Source organism: Genypterus blacodes, unplaced genomic scaffold (assembly GCF_046128005.1).
Source record: "Genypterus blacodes isolate CSIRO-AG114 ecotype Tasmania unplaced genomic scaffold, CSIRO-AGI_Gbla_v1 ptg000039l_1, whole genome shotgun sequence".
In the NCBI taxonomy this organism is placed as follows: Eukaryota; Metazoa; Chordata; class Actinopteri; order Ophidiiformes; family Ophidiidae; genus Genypterus; species Genypterus blacodes.
This window is the reverse complement of record NW_027466852.1, coordinates 8,624,155-8,643,196: the sequence shown is the minus strand read 5'-3', so window position 1 is coordinate 8,643,196 and position 19,042 is coordinate 8,624,155. Positions and strand designations below refer to the sequence as shown.

The 19,042-nt window shown below is 42.0% G+C and overlaps 3 protein-coding genes across 7 annotated transcripts in view; 2 read left to right on the top strand and 1 right to left on the bottom strand.

The window, feature by feature from the left end:
* The first annotated feature begins 168 nt into the window (after positions 1-168).
* On the top strand, positions 169-5,094 carry ndufaf5 (NADH:ubiquinone oxidoreductase complex assembly factor 5). Its single transcript, XM_076148159.1, has 11 exons — positions 169-511; positions 603-643; positions 727-790; positions 1,256-1,303; positions 2,257-2,360; positions 2,717-2,756; positions 3,086-3,283; positions 3,368-3,428; positions 3,744-3,827; positions 4,292-4,374; positions 4,877-5,094. Exons 1-11 carry the CDS (start codon positions 293-295, stop codon positions 4,958-4,960), a joined length of 1,026 nt encoding a protein of 341 aa, XP_076004274.1. The 5' UTR covers positions 169-292; the 3' UTR covers positions 4,961-5,094.
* A 976-nt stretch (positions 5,095-6,070) lies between these two features.
* Positions 6,071-10,330, top strand: LOC142997002 (dynein regulatory complex subunit 4-like). The gene is made up of 11 exons (XM_076148158.1): positions 6,071-6,177; positions 6,355-6,447; positions 6,978-7,175; positions 7,327-7,533; positions 7,612-7,666; positions 7,747-7,952; positions 8,122-8,289; positions 8,406-8,492; positions 8,592-8,798; positions 9,500-9,565; positions 9,718-10,330. The coding sequence occupies exons 1-11, from the start codon at positions 6,175-6,177 to the stop codon at positions 9,826-9,828; spliced, it is 1,401 nt and encodes a 466-aa protein (XP_076004273.1). The 5' UTR covers positions 6,071-6,174; the 3' UTR covers positions 9,829-10,330.
* A 379-nt stretch (positions 10,331-10,709) lies between these two features.
* Positions 10,710-19,042, bottom strand: part of kif16ba (kinesin family member 16Ba) — a 29,697-nt gene continuing 21,364 nt past the window's right edge. For 4 of the 5 annotated variants that reach the window (XM_076147762.1, XM_076147758.1, XM_076147759.1 and 1 more), the window contains one exon: positions 16,435-18,794. In XM_076147762.1, coding sequence (XP_076003877.1) covers positions 16,878-18,794 — 1,917 coding nt within the window. In that variant the 3' untranslated portion in view covers positions 16,435-16,877. Of the gene's footprint in view, positions 13,486-13,672; positions 13,757-13,907; positions 13,998-16,191; positions 16,312-16,434; positions 18,795-19,042 lie in introns of those variants that run through there. The other variant, XM_076147763.1, reaches the window with a different exon arrangement.

The following is a 19,042-nucleotide window of genomic DNA, read 5'->3' as shown; positions in this document are numbered from 1 at the left end:
CAATTATGCTTAGCTTGTATACAATAATTGAAGCAATGTTTTTTTACATACAACTCTTCTTTGTCTTTAGATTTAATACAACTACTATTAGTTGCAAAGATTAATCATATTTATCTCAGTGACGCAGTTCCAGAGTCATGATCCAGTGAACTCTATTTCCGTGTTTTCCATCCTCCTCCCTAAGGTCACGCAGTGTGGAGAAAAAGGAAGGAAGTCGTCTCAGGTTGTGCTTGGAAGTTACAGTGTTGCTTTCGGGTTACACACTATTCTCTCCATCAACAAAAATACAAATATGAACGCAGTAACCCGGAGATTGATCCACAGGCTGCACGTCGTCGGCCCTGCCGCTTCGTCAGGCAGCTGGAGCTGGATCATGCCCTCCTGCTGCAGGTTCCAGTCCGTGTCAGCCAGAGGAAGCACCAATGTGTTTGACAGAATCACGAAGAAGAGACAGAAGAACTGGGCCGCGTCGCTGCAGGACCACCACCAGTTTGACTACCTGAGGGACGAGGTGCCAGCTGCTAGTTTGTAATGGTGTTGTATTGGAAAACTCCTTATCTAATGTAACGAAGCTGAGTCTAACCATGTGTCGTGTGGTGCAGGTTGGCAGCAGAGTAGCAGATCGGGTCTTTGACATTGTCAGGTAGGTTCGAAAAGATTCTGTATTTTATTTAGCAGTGTGTGTTTAATGTCTAAATGTCGTCACCTATCTGTGTGTGTCCTCAGGACGTTTCCTCTGGCCCTGGACATCGGCTGTGGAAAGAGTCATATTGCAGAGCATTTAAGTAAGGTACAGTCTGAACAATGCATTTGGTCATGTAGAACAGATGCTCTTATCCATATGAGATTAACATGCAACACGAGCAAAGATCTAGTCCGGAGAGAACAAGAGTAAGAGCCAAGCAGAGGTGCCAAGAGGCAAAGCTTGGATGAGGTAAACATAGAGTATGGTTGTTTGTTTGTTTTCGATGTAGGTAGACATTAGGTGTAAATGTGTTAAGTGTTGACGTCTGCACTGTACAGACTACATTTCTGCAAGGTACCGTCTGAACATCTGTAATGTAAAGCCTGAACATCTGTAAGGTGCCGTCTGAACAGCTTACACAGGAGTTTTACAGACTGTATTTCAGTGTTTGTTGAATTGAATAAATGACCTTCATGTGTCAGCGTTTGTTCTATCAGCCTGTTCCTTGTCTCTGGAGTGCATTCTTATTCTCAAATTGTCTGATTTTAGCTTTTTCTGCTGATCTTTCAGGATGTTGTGGAGTCACTGATTTTGACAGACATCTCAGAGAAAACACTGGTGAGTGAAGCATCACATTCAAACTAATAAGTACTATCACACCACATCCCTCATATCTAGCCACATGTCTATGTTCACTATGGGAAACCTTTCACACTGACACATTTAAAATATCTGTGTGAGATATTATAAATGATAAGGACTTTAATATCTCTAACTCATGCGTGTGGTATATCATATCATAATTGGCCAAAGCGACAAACAATCAGAAGTGTTGCTGTTGCCACATGCTCTCCCAGCTGTTTCATCATCTAACTATAATTGTTGAAAATGTATTGTGTTAGGAATCTGTCTGAAAATGATTTGGGAGAAGCACAAACCTGTGATTTGGTAAGTTTTGACTCAGCAAATTCATGAAGCAGGCTCCAGACCAAAGACTGGCAGGGAGCACGTCTCTGACTGAGCAGTGAGCAAGAAGCTGCATGATATAGATAAAGACAAAGCAGACAAGGACACAGCTGTTCAAGACAGACCAATCACATAGGGCTTAGACTGAGAGTCTAGCTTTAGTCTAAGTCTTAATCCTTAGACTGAATGAATAGAACATTGTTGAGATAGATATGATGAATATTCAGCCTGGTTACAGTGACACAAAGCTATGCTGAGGTACTTAAAGAGTGTATAGCATCCTGGTGTGTCAAGAAATTGGATTTTACAATATTTGATAGAAATATGCCCCCTTTGGATGATGGGACAAACATAATTACTACATAAACTACTAAGAGCAGTCTCTTGTCAGTCCCCACTCTTGGCCTCAGTACAGCCAGAATCCTTATGAAAGCATCATGTTGGAGAAGCTTCTATATATTTGCAATCTCCCTGTGTTGGTTGTGGCATAGAAACAGAAGTTGGCCTGACAGTAGTGACAGATGTGCCCCCCTGTAACTGAAGCTGACATTAGGTGTTCATATTTAATAATACTTATTTCCCTATTATACCCTTTCTTTCTCCAGAAACAAAGCAGACAGAGTGAGATCCCGACCCACTGTGTTCTGGCTGATGAGGAGTTTCTACCTTTTAAAGAAAACACGTTTGACCTGGTTCTGAGCAGCCTCAGGTAGGTCATGGTGGGGGCAGGGCCCATAGTGGGAAGCTTCTCATTCATCCAGGTTCTGGTTATACAGGTAAGAAAACTGGACTTGAAGACGTTTGGCCCCTCGGATGAGAGGGTCCTGTTTCCTTGAAGATACATAATTACACCCAGAATATGTTCAAATGGAAAATTATAAGAGAAAATGTGTTATTGGAACATAATTCAATTTCAAACAGGACAATATTACAGAATAAATGAGCGGGAGAGTTTACTTTTAAATCTCATACAGAGCGTCTGTTCTCAGTTAGCAGCAGTTGTAAATGTGATGCATTCAATGTCACTATTTCATTGTGAACTTGTCTGTCTCCATGTTCTTCTAGCTTGCACTGGATCAATGACTTACCTGGAGCTCTCAGACAGGTAGCTACAGGATGCACACAGTCTGCATTCTAGCAGGTAGAAGCAGACCAGTGATTACACAACCAGACCAGTTTTTACACAACTTGCCTTCTCATGATCATCCACTAGATGTCATATTTTCTTGTTTTTACCATGACATTGATAAACACTTGTTCCGGCTGGTGATTAAATTCATGTTAGCCTCATCATCGTGTTCCCAGTTGACAGAAGCAGAGTCCTTTATATTAATACAGCTGTAATGAACCTCTCAGTCTTGGCTCGTTTGGGCCTGTTTGCGTGTCTTCCTTTTGTTGCTCTTCTAACTTAAAGCTCCAACTCCTCCACCTCAGATCCACCACGTGCTGAAGCCAGACGGGGTGTTTATCGGGGCGATGGTGGGTGGAGACACACTGTATGAATTGCGGTGTTCCCTTCAGTTGGCTGAAACGGAGCGGGAGGGAGGATTCTCCCCCCGCGTGTCTCCCTATACTGCTGTCACAGACCTAGGAAACCTGCTGGGCCAGGCTGGCTTCAGCATGCTCACTGTGGTGAGGAAGGTTCCAGTAACTGTGGAAAACATCCAGATTCCATCATTATTCCATCATTTAAAGTGATTTCTCTCTCTGTTCCAGGACGTTGATGATGTTGAGGTTCACTATCCAGGTATCACTGAGGTCATGACGGACTTACAAGGTATCAGCTCCTGTACTACACAAGCACACATTCAATATACTGCGTACAATTGAAACACTTTGGATCTGCACCCATTTGAATGCAGAAGGTGTTAATGTGGTGAATGTTTTATGGGTAAGATAGAAGAAGTGATGAAATAAAAGAAGCCACCTTTCTGCAATACAGACATGTAAACTAACTAATAGAAACGCATTAAAATATGTTGTAATTCTGCGAAACAGCTCTAGCAAGGCAGTAGAAGGATCATCTATGTAGATAGTTAACTTCTGTCTTTTATCTAATTTGTAGACATGAATATTTGTTCCATATGTATAGGGATGGGTGAGAGTAACTGTGCTTGGAACAGGAGGTCACTGCTGCATAGAGACACCATGCTTGCAGCAGCAGCCATTTATAAAGGTGAGTATCGAAGGATAGACTCCTCCGACTCCTCCACACCTTTCACACAGCCTGATGGCATTGCTAGAGGACGGCTCAGTACCAAAATAATGCCGACAATGAATATCAAAATTCCCTGGCCCAAAAATACATTTGTGGCATATTCAGATAAATTGTTTTAAAACGGATATAACGCTCTGGGCACTTTCACACCTGCCTTGTTTGGTGTGTTGCTGATTGTTCTATAGATTTGTTCATTTTGGCACTCCATTCTCACTTGTGAAGTTAATTGCGTAACATTTTTACTTTCTAGTCACCATTTTTATGTTACAACAGCTAAATGATGCCTGTGCTGTATTTTCATTACAACAAGTGTTAATTAGGGAGGAAGAATATGACCAATTTGAATACAGCTGTGCTAAATGAACAGGATAGAATTGAACATAAGCTGTCATTGTGTCCATCTTTCTTTGGAAATGTTTCAGAGATGTACGGAGTGGAGGGAGGATCCATTCCCGCCACTTTTCAAATCCTCTACATGATTGGCTGGAAGCCTCATGAGTCCCAGGTAAAAGCTGAGTTCTGATGGACCCGAGTGTCCGTGGTCCTTTATTACCTCTGTCAGGAAAATCCTTTCAGTTAAAATGTGTTTTCCAGGTGTGGAAATGTTTTGGGGGGTAAAAGACGCATCTCAAATGTTTTGGATAAAACATGGAAGTCCACTGTATCATCATGATACAAAATCATGATACAAAATCCAGCTTTAAGAAGCTCGGGTATCTGCTGAAAAATCTAAGAAAGACACAGGACGTGCTGGGTGCTTTTGAATCTTGCAAGTTTACGATTCTTCACACTTACAGTTGCATTACACTGTTAATTTACAGTGACATAGTAGTTGTAAAAGTTTCCATGCCAACGTTTTCTAATGTAATAAGTGTAGAAACCCTGATTCTATTGACGACTGTGGTGCTTTGACCATCAGCTGGTGGCAATAATATCATTTCCTGTTTATTCGTGTGTCTGTGCTTCCTGGGAAAAACCAAAACTGATATTTGTCATTTTCTTGCCAGGCCAAACCAGCGAAGCGAGGCTCAGCCACCGTGTCATTTGGGGATTTGTCAAAGATCAGTCAACCTGCCAACAGAGACAAATGAACAATTGATAACATCTGAACCACCAAACATACTGTAGATTGTAAATATTATATATTTAACAGTTTTGTTGTCAAATGAAATTCAAGCTCTATGGTATAATGTTGTCTGGAATAAATGTGAGCTTTGAGATGTGAGAGCATTAAGTCTTCTTTAAATGGACCTCTGTTTCACCCATTCCTACCATGCAAGGAGCCAAGTGCACAGCAGGAGCAGTTATGGTTTCACCATCTTGCTCAACAACAGTCAACGTGTTTCGGGAAGTGGAGCCCGGAATCGAACAAGGGACCTTCCCATCTCTAGGCAACCGCTCCACCATCCCGAGGCCACGTCACAGTCACAGGCTTTTAGTCTTTACACTTGCAAGCATGGGTACATAACAGCAAACAGTATCAGTTGGGATGGCTGCAATGGACAAAGTAACTCTCTCTCAACTTTATATACACACACAGTGACATGACATGGCTAATCTCACAGAAATGGTGTGTTCTTGCAGTAGCAGGATGCTGAGCTCCCTGTACTCCTGCCTGTCACAGCCATCCTGGCTAAACTTGCCTGGCACAGAGACCAAGAATAAGTATTGTCTCTTTTGTGAAGACCTTAGCAATATGCTGTTCATGCACAGAAGGTTATGTGACTTCTAGTTCTAATAATTTGTATGAGTACAAACATAATCGTTACACAACGTTGTGATTTCCCCATTACAATCCCCCGTAGAGCACATAATTCACACCCACAATAACAAACATAAACCTTGCACTTGCACCTGCTTCTGACTTTAATCTCAGAATTCTATTTTTTTGTTCATGTGGCCCCAGTATTTTCCACAGTTACCAAGTTTCCACAGTTGTGCAGGTTTTAAGATTTTACAACTCTATTCTTTGAGTGTTGAAATGTGTCTTTGTCCCACATGTGCTAAGGTCTGCCATTAAAACTAAAATTAGATTGCAAGAATAAGATTGAAAACACACAAATCAACACATTTGACAAATGGTCAAATGAAAGACAGAGAGAAAACATAAAAAACCCACAATTACAAAATCGGAAAAACATCAGATTAAAAACAAAAACTGTCCGGAAGTGGAGAAAAGGGTCCGGAAGTGAGGCGGACTTAAGAAGACGCGTTGTTTTTGTTACCATGACAACCCCCGTCGCTTAAGGCTAGTGATCAGTCTCATACGCGTAACATTTGTGAGTTTCTGCGTGACGTGATAGTGATGGTGAGTACTTCATTGATCCAGTTTATCTAAAGAATAACCTGGAACAGCGTTAGCACGGCCGCTAGTTCAGCTAGTGCCGTAAATACAAGTCAAGTTACACTTAACACAATGTTAGCGCGGTTCGCGAAAGGCAAAGTTTCTGTTTGTATACATATGCACACTTTCTTCTCTCTCCAGCCTCCCAAAAGTAAACGCAGAAACAAGAAGGCCGTGAATGGGAAGACTGCGGTGGTGGACGGACAGTCCACAGAGGAGATGACCAAGGAGCAGGTCAGGCCTACAGCTCACACGCAGACACACACACACACACGCAGACACACACACACACACACACACACACAGTTGGTTACTGTACAGTCCAGTATTCCGGTGTTGCAGCCTTTGTTGTCGATCCTCCCTTTGTTGGCTGATCTTGTTAGTGGCTTTGGCTCAACACACCTGTGGGCTTTGCTTTGATCCATTATTACCCAAATGGAATACTTGCAGTAAAGAGAGCTCAAAGCAAAAGCTCTCATTTACTCGTCGATCTATTTTCCAACTCTTGTTTTTGCTAATGAGTTCTAACTGGAAAAGATTTTGGGGATTTTAAACATTATGATTACATTTTGACAAATGTAGGAGTAACTCATGCTGCTTTGTGTGAAAGAGTGGATGATGCATGATGGGAAACAGAGCTCAGAGCTTTGTCTGATGTGTACATTCAGAGAATTAAGGGGTACTGACTTCTACAGCAGCTCTCAACCAGCTGTTTCCAGTAGTTTCTATGGCCGTACAGTGAGGTGACAGAGTTTGATTGGCAGCTGGAGGAGCACATCATACGGCTGAGAGAGGAGCTGGACAGAGAGCGGGAGGAGAGGAGCTACTTCCAGCTGGAGAGAGACAAGATCCACAGCTTCTGGGAGATCTCCAAGCGAACCCTGACGGAGACCAAAGCCGGACAGAGGAACAGACAGAGGGAGAGAGAGGAGGCAGAGGGCCGCCACAGAGCAGCCATCAATGTACCGTATGCTTCATCATTCTACACACACAAACACTAACACACACACTTGATTCAAAGTCTACGGGCTGTAACAGTTGAAGATAAACTTGTACTTTACTTTTTGTGACGGCGCCTTTTCACCACACTTGTTATTGTTGATTGTCGTTCAGTTGTACAAGCAGAAGCTGAAGCACGTCTTGAGCGAACAGCACGACTCCGTCTCTGAGCTAAAGACGGCCGGCGTGGTCTCCTCTGTGCTGCTCCAGAGAGAGTGTGCGAAGTCAGAGAGCCAGCTTCACACTGAGCTGCACAGCCGGAAGGTGGACGTGAGACACAACAAGCTCTCTAAAGAAAACACCGTCCAGGAGCACAAACTGGTGAGTCCAGGCCATTTCTGCACCTTCTGCTGTCGGCTCCCATCTTGACTGAGCACCGGTGTCTCCTTATCTCCACAGAAACACGAGGAGGAATTAAGTGAAATTAGAAAAGGGTTCACCAGGCAACTCAGAGGTAAATAACACGGCGTCCATGAGTTCAAATGCTTCTTACATCATCTGGTATAAGACGATCATTCCCACTGTATTGAATAGACATTGAGTTGAAGAGTCGGAGCCAGAGGGAGTCGCTGATTAAAAAGGAGGAGCAGAGGAGGAGAAGTGAGATGAGCGGCATGGAGGAGCGACAAAACAACTACGTCACCACTCTGCTGGAAAACAATCACAGAACTCTGCGAGACTTTCAGATGCACTACAGCAACATTCATCCAGAGTTCGTCAAAGACTTTAGCTCAGCAGAGGTAAAAGACACACACAGCTACAGGGCTACAGCTCCACAATACACAACAACACATGTATGAGACCGACGCAACACATCAAACTGCTCATACCAATCAATAGTAACAAACTCTAATCAGCTTTCTCTCCTCTCAGGTTCAATTGTTTCATAATGTTGATTTGCACTTTTAGCACAGTCTTGCAGAGTTGGAGAAAGAGCAGAAGCATGTGACTAAGAAGCTGACAGCAGCTGTGCAGGAGGAGAAGAATCTGTGTGATCGAGTCCAGAAAGGCCAAGAACAACAACACCTCATCCAACAATGCTTCCAGAAATATGAGCACGATAAGAAGCCACTGGCGGTGTGTGTTCACCTGTTTACCTCTCTGCCCTGCTGAGCCTTATGACATCTTTCTGGTTTGGCCAGTTTTCATTGAAGCATGTTAAGACCAACTGCACCTTCTAACTGTGTTGACAGACCAGCAGAGCGTCCATGAAGGTGGGAACACAGGAGGACAGAGAGCTGCAGGTGGAGATTGTGCTCCTACAGCAGGCGTTCAAAAAGGTCACACTGATGTTTATGACGGTCCACACATTTCAGCTTCAGACCAAACGTATAGGAGGCGTTCCTGTGACTGTGTCTGCGTTTGTCCTGCCTTTCCAGGTTGAGCAGGAAAGGGACGAGCTGCAAAAGAACCAGATGGAAGTCCTTTTGGATCTGCAGCAGAAATGCAGTTTGAACAGTTTGTTGGTGGATAAGAAGCTGGAAGCACTGACAGAGGTCACAGAGAGCGAGGGAGCTCAGCTCTATGATGTACTCTCCACCTCCATGGAGCAGATGGGCCTCAGGGGCGGCACAAACAGACCCCAGGTAGAGATGTGACCCGTGGGCCCACTAAAGGGACTCATTTAACAAACCAGGCCAAACACAATGCCGTTGTGAAACAGATGTGGATATCTTGTAAATCCCTGATCAGACCTTTCATTATTTCAAGAATCCTTAATTAATGTATGCACATACAGTTAATACAGTTTATAGATCACATCCCATCAGCTCCTGAGGCTGAGGGTGAGTTTGCTTTGTCCTTTTTGTGTCTTTATCTGTATGCAAACTTTTGTGATTCTGATGATCCTACTTCCCTGTTGCCTAGACTCATCTGTTACCACGGCTACTGTCTTCCTACACTGACTTGACTGATTTCTTAGGAATCACTGATTAATGTGGGGTCCCTGATTACTGCCTCCGGTTACCCTGTAGCTCTTCTTGCTCATAGATCTGTCCTTTCCAAGGTCTTTAACTGGGTTCCTTAGTCATCTTCATCCCCCTGCAGATTCCTGGTGTATTCTAACATTTTCCCTTGTATCTCAAAAGGATGCATGCAGTTATGTTGTGGTGCTGCTTGTCAGTAGTAGTAGTAAATTGATAGCCCCCTTTGAGGTCTGCTCCCTCCTGTCAGGTGTCAGTTTACCAGCTGCCCCATTCAAAGCAATCTCTAACTGAAGCATGTGAATGTTTGAAGTTGCTGCGTTGCCCTTGTTGCTGATCAAATCCCCCCAATTTTTGTCTTAAAGTGCGTTGTGGACACAAAAGACATGGCCATCAAGGACCTGCAAGATGAGTTAGGTCAAGTTATGATGGTAAGAACATTCCCTTTTTGTTTCTCGGCACTGCTTGTTTATGTATTAACCATCGACTTTCAGACAATATCTCAAAATCTTCACTGAACTAACTAATTCAAAGTACAAACTTGTTGCAAAGAACACTTACTACTGTCTTTCTTCCTTGACAGGTCAATAATGCCTTGCTGCAGAGCAGTAAGGAGAAGCTGAGGGTTCTGAACCAGCCTGAGAAGGACATCCGCCTGCAATCCACCGTGGCTGCAAAAACCTGCAGGTCCTGAGTCCAAGGCTGAACCGTCCCTGATCTTACGTCCCAGTATTCAATATCATCTGCTCTGTTTGTACGTTCAGCCTTGTCACGTGACTTTCTATCCCCTTATTCCTGCTGTGACATTAATAGAATAGGACAAACTCTTCACTCCAAACTCAGATGGGCACAAATCTAGTGAATGACAAAAAAGGTTTGGAACTACTTTGCTCATAAGACTTTTCCTATTTTTGATTGGATTGATCACCAAGGCTGCTCACCATTGTGGCAAAGTCAACTGCAGTCATGATTTACTGATGGTAATTTAATTATTTAAGGGATTTAATCTTCAATGTCATCTGAAACTGCGTTGAAAGTCGAATCATATTTCCAAAAGGAGCGGCCCTTCAGTTGGGCTTTCCTCACAAAGGCAAGCAGCATCTTAAGAGGCGGTGCATTCAGATCAACTCACTGCATCTCATTGACATAATCAGTGGGCGTAACTTTCAACATTCATTTCATGTTGTACTTTGTCATGCAGCTGCAATTAAAATTCAGTTTTTTTCCAACTCTGCTGTCTGTCTCTGGTGTATAAAAACAACACAGGAACACAGGGCTTAAGCATCAACCTCACACTAATGTGTCAGACCATATAATGGACTTTCCCTTTATTGACATTCAGTGTGTTAAATAACTTTACACATTTCATACAAGCACATAGGAAAATATGTACATTGGCAGTTGAATATATATTATCTTTAAACTATGGTTTATGCAAAAACAGCAATAGACTTTCAATGGTTCATTGAAATGGTTGCTGATACTTGTTCAAACATAATAGTTCAGTTCTGATCACTGTGGAAGACATGAAAAATTTGGAGCGAAGCAACTAGATACATTTAAAAAAAGACAAAATTATTGCCTAAAAAGTACCGACTACAACAGCTGCTTTCATGAGATCTCATTGGTCAAATCCAGTTTGTGTTGCTTTAAATCCCCACGGATAAGAAAGCTGACAATGCAGCCAAAAATAACAAACTATCCAAAATACTAGCGTGCATAGTTTTTAACCAAGTCTCAACCTTTCTGTCTGAAAACAACTTCAAGCAACGTCACTCCACTGAAACTGCCTTCTTGTCTGTAGTGGAAACCTTACCATTAGCAAAAGCTGCTGGCCAATCCTCAGTCCTCATACTGCTTGACCTATCAGCTGCCTCCGACAGTCAACTATCAAATCCTCCTCTCCACCCTCTCTGAGCTTGGCCTCTCAGGATTCACTCTCAGCTGGTTTGACTCCCATCTCTCAGGGAGATCGTTTAGAGTGCCGTGAAGGGGGAAGTCTTCAAATCGCACTACCTCGCCTCACAAATATTACAGCATCCAGCTTGACTTCTCTCATGTTGAACCCACAAAGTCTGCCAGGACCTTGGGTGTCATGATTGATGACCAACTCACCTTCAAGGAACATGTTGCCTCAGTTTCTCAGTCATGCAGATTTGCCCTGTACAACATGAGGAAGATCAGACCCTACCTGTCCGTGTGTGCGGCACAGCTTCTGGTACAATTGTTGTCATCTCACGCCTTGACTACTGAATCCAATTCCTATCTGACTGCTGTCTATGTGACCACTGAGAAAAGCTCAGATCAGAAATCAACATCTCACTCGTTACATATTGTCATTTAGTGACAGCACCTCACAACCTGGTAACAAATAACATGCAGGACAGATACTATAGTGACACAGACTTCTTATTTGGCTGTCACAAATTTTCGTATTTGTTAGTGTTTGTTGGTGACACTGGTGTTCACATTGGTGCCAGGCACAGGTCACTTACAATGGGCTCAATTAAGACAGAGATTAGAAAAATGTTTTTAATTAGGATGAATGCCCGGGACATGAAGATAGCTTACATTTGGCCACCTGGACACACAACAACCTGTGCACAGATCTGCATCTTTGGAGGCTCGGACAGCCTACAGTCAATGCAAAATCCAATGAATTGTATTGATTTGAGTATCAAGTTGAGAATGTCAGATTGGAAGACATCTGGAACTTGGCAGAAAACAAAGAGACATTGACCCAAAACACACATTAAATGAACAGAATTGTTTAGAAAGAAGAAAGGTCAATCCAGACTTAAACTGAAGAGAAACAAATATTCGTAGTGTAAAGGTGAATCCCAAAAAAATTGAGGTTATTGCTGCTGAAGGAGCTTCTAACATGTATAAAACATTAAAGTCTCTATATGAGAAAGACACTAAATGTACAGGTGTTTGCTTCTCATTAATTGAGGCTGATCGTGTTTTGCTTCGATGAAGATAAAGATCAAGCCACATTTGTACAGTCATTAATGCAGACATCCAGATCATTCCAAAGGGTTTACTTAGTTTTCAGAAACACTTGTGTGTTACACCATCACCTTATCTTCTGCAAACCTATTAAAGTAGTAAGAAGTGAGTAGTATTGTTGTGCAATCAATGTTGTCCTAGTTAAGTCATTACAATCCACTGTGAAGAAGAAAAAGAAACTGCAGCTCCTGAAACAACATGCCAGGCCACAGGAAGGTCTCTAGATACACAGTAGCCTTCAGCACATTACAGAGAGAGAGGGAGGGAGAGACTGAGAGAGCAAGCAGATCATTCTCATGATGACACATCACTATGAATGCTTTACTTGGAAGCAGCCAACCATAAATTATTTACATATTGATGATCTTGTCCTGAATTCAAATGTTGTCAGAATGACCTAAAACCTCCCAGATTGATCTTTCACAATTCCAGGGGGTCGCAAATGACTTGTTCATCCATGGGCAATATTTAATTCTTCAATATTGCATTTAGAAGTGCCTTAGAGTGTACAATGTGAAACCTCAACCTGAATATCTATTGTCTAACAACATTTGAACTCAGATTAAATTAATTAAAACAAGTAAAATAAAATAAAATAACAAAGCTGCTTAGCATATTTTTACCAAGACATCTTTACAAATTCTACTCACTTTAAGCCAATACAGATGGATTGTGGTGGAGACTTTTCAGGTTAGAAAAGAATTTGCATCATTTCATATACATTTATCCCTTCAGTCACACCGACCTTGTACCTGACAGTGTTGATGTCTTTTTCTGCACAAGTTATTTAATGCAAATGTTTATGTCTGATATACTGCATAATGTGTCAACGTTACAAATCTGGTAGAATTGAACCTGAACATAATTACCGTATTGCTACCATAAGTTATTGGCTTACAAAGTTATTGGATATATGTCTGATTTGTGTTTAGTCCAAAATACATATAGTACAGTGTTAGATTGAAACCCTTTGAACTTAGTGCTGGATTTGTGACCTTAACCTGTGACCTAAAGGTGACATGCACACTAACGGATACGGATATGTTTGAGATGTCTGTCCTGCAGAATGACATGGGGTGGGAGAACATTCTCAGACCAACATAGTCTTTTCTCCTGGGCTGAGATCCATGATAAGGCATTGAGAGTTCTTTGGTTTCATGAAAACACCAGGTCAGACTCAGCCAGTGCCATGGCTGCTGAAATCAAAGACGCCCTTCTTGAAAAAGGGTGAGAACTCACAGACGGCGTGTTTGGACAGTTGCAAACCACCATCTGCATCTGCTCTCAGTGGAGAGCTGGAGGTGGAGGAGAGCATCACCCTGAACAAGCTCTTCAGATAACGCTGTGGCAAAGAAAAACGGCACACAAGAAATACATGCATGAGGATTGACAGTTTGGATTCAAACCCAGTCTCAAGCCTTTAATCTTAGTTTTCTACCACATCAATTTCACAATTCCACCTCCCTCCTCATTTATCATGTCCTCTTTGTCAAAAGGTCCCTAACAGAGTACTGTGTTAAAAGTCTTACCTCCAGGTGATTCCGCCTTTCAGCGACCATCCTCTCGTCTCTGTTTCCAAAGAGTTTTTTCGGTGGAAATTCCAGAGCTGCCAGCTGGGATTGAGACCAGTACATCAGACACTTCAACAACATTATACATCAACAGACACTGCCAGGTCCCAGGTGTTATAGGGGTTCAAGATGTTCAGTGATCTCCAAAGTAAAATGTGGAAGAATATTTTGACAGTCAATTGAAATTTCTCACCTCTGGGTATTTAAATTTGAGACTCTTGTGCATTTCCCGAAAGCGGCTGTAACGTCTGAAAACTGTCCACGACTCATCCATTGCCATGATCTGGGAAAGGACACAGGAGAGTACAAAAATGATAGGATACAAAAACACTCAAACAGATAAATATAGAAGACACAGAGGTAAGTTTACACAGTTTAAAATGTCTCCAGTTACCCCTTTCTCCTTTCTCTTCACACATCCATACTTGCACTTTCTTACAACATATATTCTACAATAAAACCTGTGTTTCTACCAACTCACCATTGATGGTTATCACGACAGTACCCACAAAATTTCCACAAGAACACCATGACTACATCGAAGATAATTCTAACCAGGAAAGGTTTGTTTATTTATTTTTAAAGAAGCCATTTCTAGACTCTGGGACCACACCACAGTAATGCCAGCTTGATGACATCGCTATAGTAGCATAGCTAAGTTTGATGATGCCACTGTCATCTATCTATTTTTGCTAGAGCACTCCCTGCACAAATTTGACTTCCTGCCTCAAGAATGGAATATTCCAGCAATGAACATTATTGTAGCATTATAGCATCATTGGAGCTACAATTGAACAGGTGGCGGTGTGATGGTGTGGGAATGCTTTGTAGTCTGCAGATTTGGCAGACGTGCCATCATGAAATGTACCATAAATCCTTCAGAGTAACACAAATTAATTAGGAGAACGTCCAGTCATCTGTCTGTGACCAAAAGCTGAAATCTAATTAAACTTTCCAGCAGGGCTATGACAGAGTGTATCAGGGTGGGTGCCTTTCCATTCTTCTATTGTAACTCCTGGCTACCTTAGTAACCAGTAAACAGTGACCTGCCAAGACAGTGACCTATGGATAAAGTACATTTTCTCCCACATGATCCAAGTAAACTAAACTGAATGGCTCTTACAAACAAAATGAATGTGTGTATTAACCAGAGAGTACAGGAGAGACACACTGCATATACAGTATATCTACTTTACATATGTATAGATAGAGTTTGTACACGTTGAAGAATGACCTCCTGCAACACATCTATTATTTTTTAATACTCTCATTTCAATATATAAAATCCAATCAATTCCAATCTTTTACCTGAGATTGTCATCTCATTGGATGCTGAAGAGGCATTTTGACAAGGTATAGTGCAGGTACTTTTTGCAGTATTTAATACATTTTGATACATTTTTCAGTTGGGTGAGAGTACCATACATATTGCCACAAGCTGTGTACAAACAAACAATATTTGTTCCATAGACTCCTGGTTGCCTTTAATGGCCGCTGCTCTTTGCCTTAACTGTTGAACCACTGGTCATCTCATTAAGGTCTGACTTGTTGCTATATGTGAGTGACCCTGCAACGTGTCCTTGGGTGTAAACTGGAAGCCCAATCCCGTTGTACTTCATTCTCTATTTCTGCTCTCATATACTCCTATTTTCCAACCAAGATGTCAAATAATATCTAACATCCTGTTGTCCTCAATACTTCACTTTTACTTGGCATCAATTTAGGAAACATTTCAAATTAAATTAAAATCAATTAAAATTCAAATCACCTGTTACCTCCCTCATTTCCTTGATTTGTAGTCAGATGGTATTTTAACAGCTTTACCGGTTTGTCCTCATTGCATGGACTGCCTGCCTGCCTGCCTGCCTGCATTTTGTTTAGGTACTTCCAAGTCAGACTGTTTGTTTCAAAATGTTTTCCTTGACTTTCCCTCCTCACCTCTTTAACAATTCTGGGATGGTTTGCTTACTTTAAAGTTGCCACTAAGAGGGATTGTATCTGAGATCTATCATTCTGGATCTATGCCATTAGTCCAACTCTAAAACGAGGGTTGCATGGGAAGGGGAACTTGGATTTCAAATTGGTGAGGAATGGTGGGAAGAAGTTGTGAGGAGGCACTCAGTATCCTAAACTGAGATCTTAAGTTTAACCATCGGACACGTCCAATACAGTATGCCTGCTGTTACACACTTCGGCTACAGTAATACTGGGCTGCGGTGACAGTCACACTCATACATTCAGGCAAAAGAAGAAAATCTGCTTGAACTGCTGCTATAAAAAATGCTCATAAATAATAAAAAGTGGTTTCGGTAATTGGGTGTAATTTATATCTTTAAATATTTATATATCAGGTGCAGCTTTCTAACCTGTGAACGTGATGTTTGGATTTGAATGCATCTCAAAAGACAAAAACATTGAATGAAAAGTTAAGTATTACAAAAGACAAACATATCAACACTGGGTCTCAAACAACTCACCTTCACCTCGAACTCAAAGTGCTCGTCCTTCCCCTGCCCGCGGAGAACGTAACGAGGAATGTTAATCTTAACCGGCTCCTGGCTGTCTGAGCTCATTCCGAGAGGACGAGAGACCAAGTGCTGCACAGGAAGTCATCGGGACAGGAGGAACAAAAATCAAGTTGAGAAAGAGGAGGGAAGGCTCAGTACAAGAAGACAAATATTTAAGCACAAAGAGAGAATGATTTAATATGAGGCGTCATAAAAAGTTCAATCTTTATTTTTCATTCTGTGTACATTAAAAATGTTAATTTATGTATTTTATTAGTTGTGATAAATGTGAAATAAACAAGAAAACCACACCATGACTAAAACACCACACATACATCTACACACATACAGTTTCACATGTTGGCAAGCAAACATAATTTGCAAAATCTCCTATTGTACTGAAGGTAAGCGTGTATATACAGTAAATGTAGTATAAAAGAGCTGGAAGTTCAAGTAAAAATAACTTGGAAATTGGAAAAAAGACCTGGAAATTCAAGTTCATCGACTGAACTAATTAATGCAGTGAATTTCACCGAGTCTACAATTTTACAGAGGTGCTATTGTTTAATTTCTATTTTAGTGCAATTTGTTTGAATCAATTTTATTTACCATGTGATTATAAAACAACATGAGCAGCACACTCCATTAGGTAAACATCAGGTACAGAGATGATGTATTAAGATCAGTGCTTCAGAAGTGCAGCTGAAAACTAATTTCCAGGAATCACACTGATGATCAGAGTCAGCGATGGAGGGCATTTCACCCAAACCTTGACTAGACTCCATGTTCTTTCTTCCAGCTCGTGATTGGTGATCCATAAACATAATATCTACCACCATGCAGTTATCACTCTCCCTCACAAGCACACGTCTAATGTCTGGACGTCTGCGGAGGTTAAGTCCCTGGAATTGGGGCTGAACAGGAACCAAGCTGGAGTTCCGCGGCACTGGGTGAAACACACCATCCTCCTGGAGAAGAACTACATGAGTGTCCGTTAGAAGGAACTGGTAGATGGCATCCTTCTGCATATGGCTACAGTTTTTGACCTTGACGCTAGTGTACAGAAGAGGGCAGATGTCAGCCAGTGACGGCCTATCAGGACCACCCATGTTCCCGTGTACAATATATAGTAGATCGGCAAGGACCCGCTTAAATCTGGAGGTAAGGTGAAGGCCAGTGTCCAAGATGACGTCTGTGACACTGGCTGCCCAATCCAGAGAGAGAACCATGAGGTCTTCCTTGAGCAATGGGGGAGCTTCTGAATCTTCAGAAAACCTTTGTGGAGCCAGGTCCTTCAGTAAAGTTTTGCAAAGCTCCTGGCTGAGCTCTTTGCTGTGGGTGAAAACTGCCAAGATGGTGTCTTCAGTGCAGCCGATGAAGCGGACATGCTGCCCTGCCAAACCAATCTGAATCTCCTTGACCTCTAGGAAATTTAAATGGTGGAGAACAGCTAAAGTGTCATCTGAAGCGGCTTTAGTTGAAACAACAATGATGTCTTTTTCCAGCAACAGTAAGCAGGCGGGTTGTGGGATTGGCTGTTTACAATTAGCAGCTTTGAGCCAGAATACACAGTGTATTTTGCTCATGTGCATTTCTGGAAGTAAGGATTTCACAGTTTCCATCATTTTCTGTGACGGAAGAGACTCCAACTCAGAGAGGGCTGGTGGGAGCTGCACCAGCTTCTGCCAAAACGAAGGATTTGTGGTTTTGTGTGAGAAGACAGAGCCCTTAGGCAATCCTGAGACACTGCCATTCAGAAGGAGAGTGGAGTAGCCAGCCCTCGAGAGATCAACCAAATTCAGTTTGTTTTCCCTGAGGGACTTATCTGGCAGAGCATGACTCTGCATTTGATGAACAAAAGGAAGCTCTTTGGAAATCATGGTCACATACTGAAACAGTCCAATCTTCATATCCACTGCTTGTACATTTCTAATGATGTCCCGTGTGTTCTGCAGCCTTCTACCGGCATCTCTGTATGCTTCAGACAATTTTCCTGCAAAGTACCAAAGATTATAACTTCTCTTATCTTCCACTTGCTGCTTTGTTGCATCCATCTCATGATTTAATTGGGGATTTACTGATTCCTTCAAGTTTTCCTTAGACTTTGCGTGGCCACTCACACAGACTTTCCTGACATCACATGCTTGGTATTTGACTTCTTCCTTGGAACATCTGATTACCAGCAACTCTCTCTTTTCATTTGTGCACTGGAGGTCAACCTCGTCATCACTGTGAACACAGGAGATGGAACTGGTTTTCTTTTTGAAAGTAATGTTCTCGTCTCCATCAAAGTTGCTCTTGGTAGTCGAGGATGTGATACCAAAACATTCACATCCAAAGCCACAACTATCAGGTTTACTCCTGGGTTGTCCCACTTCTCTGTGATGAACATGCAGGCCTTGTTGCAGCCATTTGTTTATCCTAAGACCTCGGTTTATTACTTTGTCTTTTTGAAACGTGACAGCAGCGGATTCCAGTTTGAGAAGGATGTTCTCTGCTCCTTCTGAAGTGCATTCCAGGGTGTTAGGAGAAGAGTTTTGGTGCATGAAGTTGGGCGACAACCCACTGGGTCTCTGTGTGCACAAGGGGGATTCCATGACTACAGTTTGCAACAGGAGGCGAAGGCTCTTTGAATTATAGGCCATAATTCACCCCAGTGATCATTACATTCCTCCATCACCAGATGCATTAGTGAGTGATTAGAATTGATGGCGTGACGAGATTCAACATGCAGATTGCATAATGTGTCACAACAAACTTTTGAAACTTTACATTTCTCAATCTCTTTGTAAATAGCTATTAAATATGTTTTTTATTGTAC

Excerpts from the sequence above, each read along its gene's own strand:
- ndufaf5 (XM_076148159.1), top strand. The coding sequence starts at position 293 with ATGAACGCAGTAACCCGGAGATTGATCCACAGGCTGCACGTCGTCGGC. Across the intron at positions 512-602 it reads TTGACTACCTGAGGGACGAG|GTTGGCAGCAGAGTAGCAGA; the intron begins GTGCCAGCTGCT and ends CGTGTGGTGCAG. Across the intron at positions 644-726 it reads CGGGTCTTTGACATTGTCAG|GACGTTTCCTCTGGCCCTGG; the intron begins GTAGGTTCGAAA and ends GTGTGTCCTCAG.
- LOC142997002 (XM_076148158.1), top strand. Across the intron at positions 7,534-7,611 it reads CCGTCCAGGAGCACAAACTG|AAACACGAGGAGGAATTAAG; the intron begins GTGAGTCCAGGC and ends TTATCTCCACAG. Across the intron at positions 9,566-9,717 it reads AGTTAGGTCAAGTTATGATG|GTCAATAATGCCTTGCTGCA; the intron begins GTAAGAACATTC and ends CTTCCTTGACAG.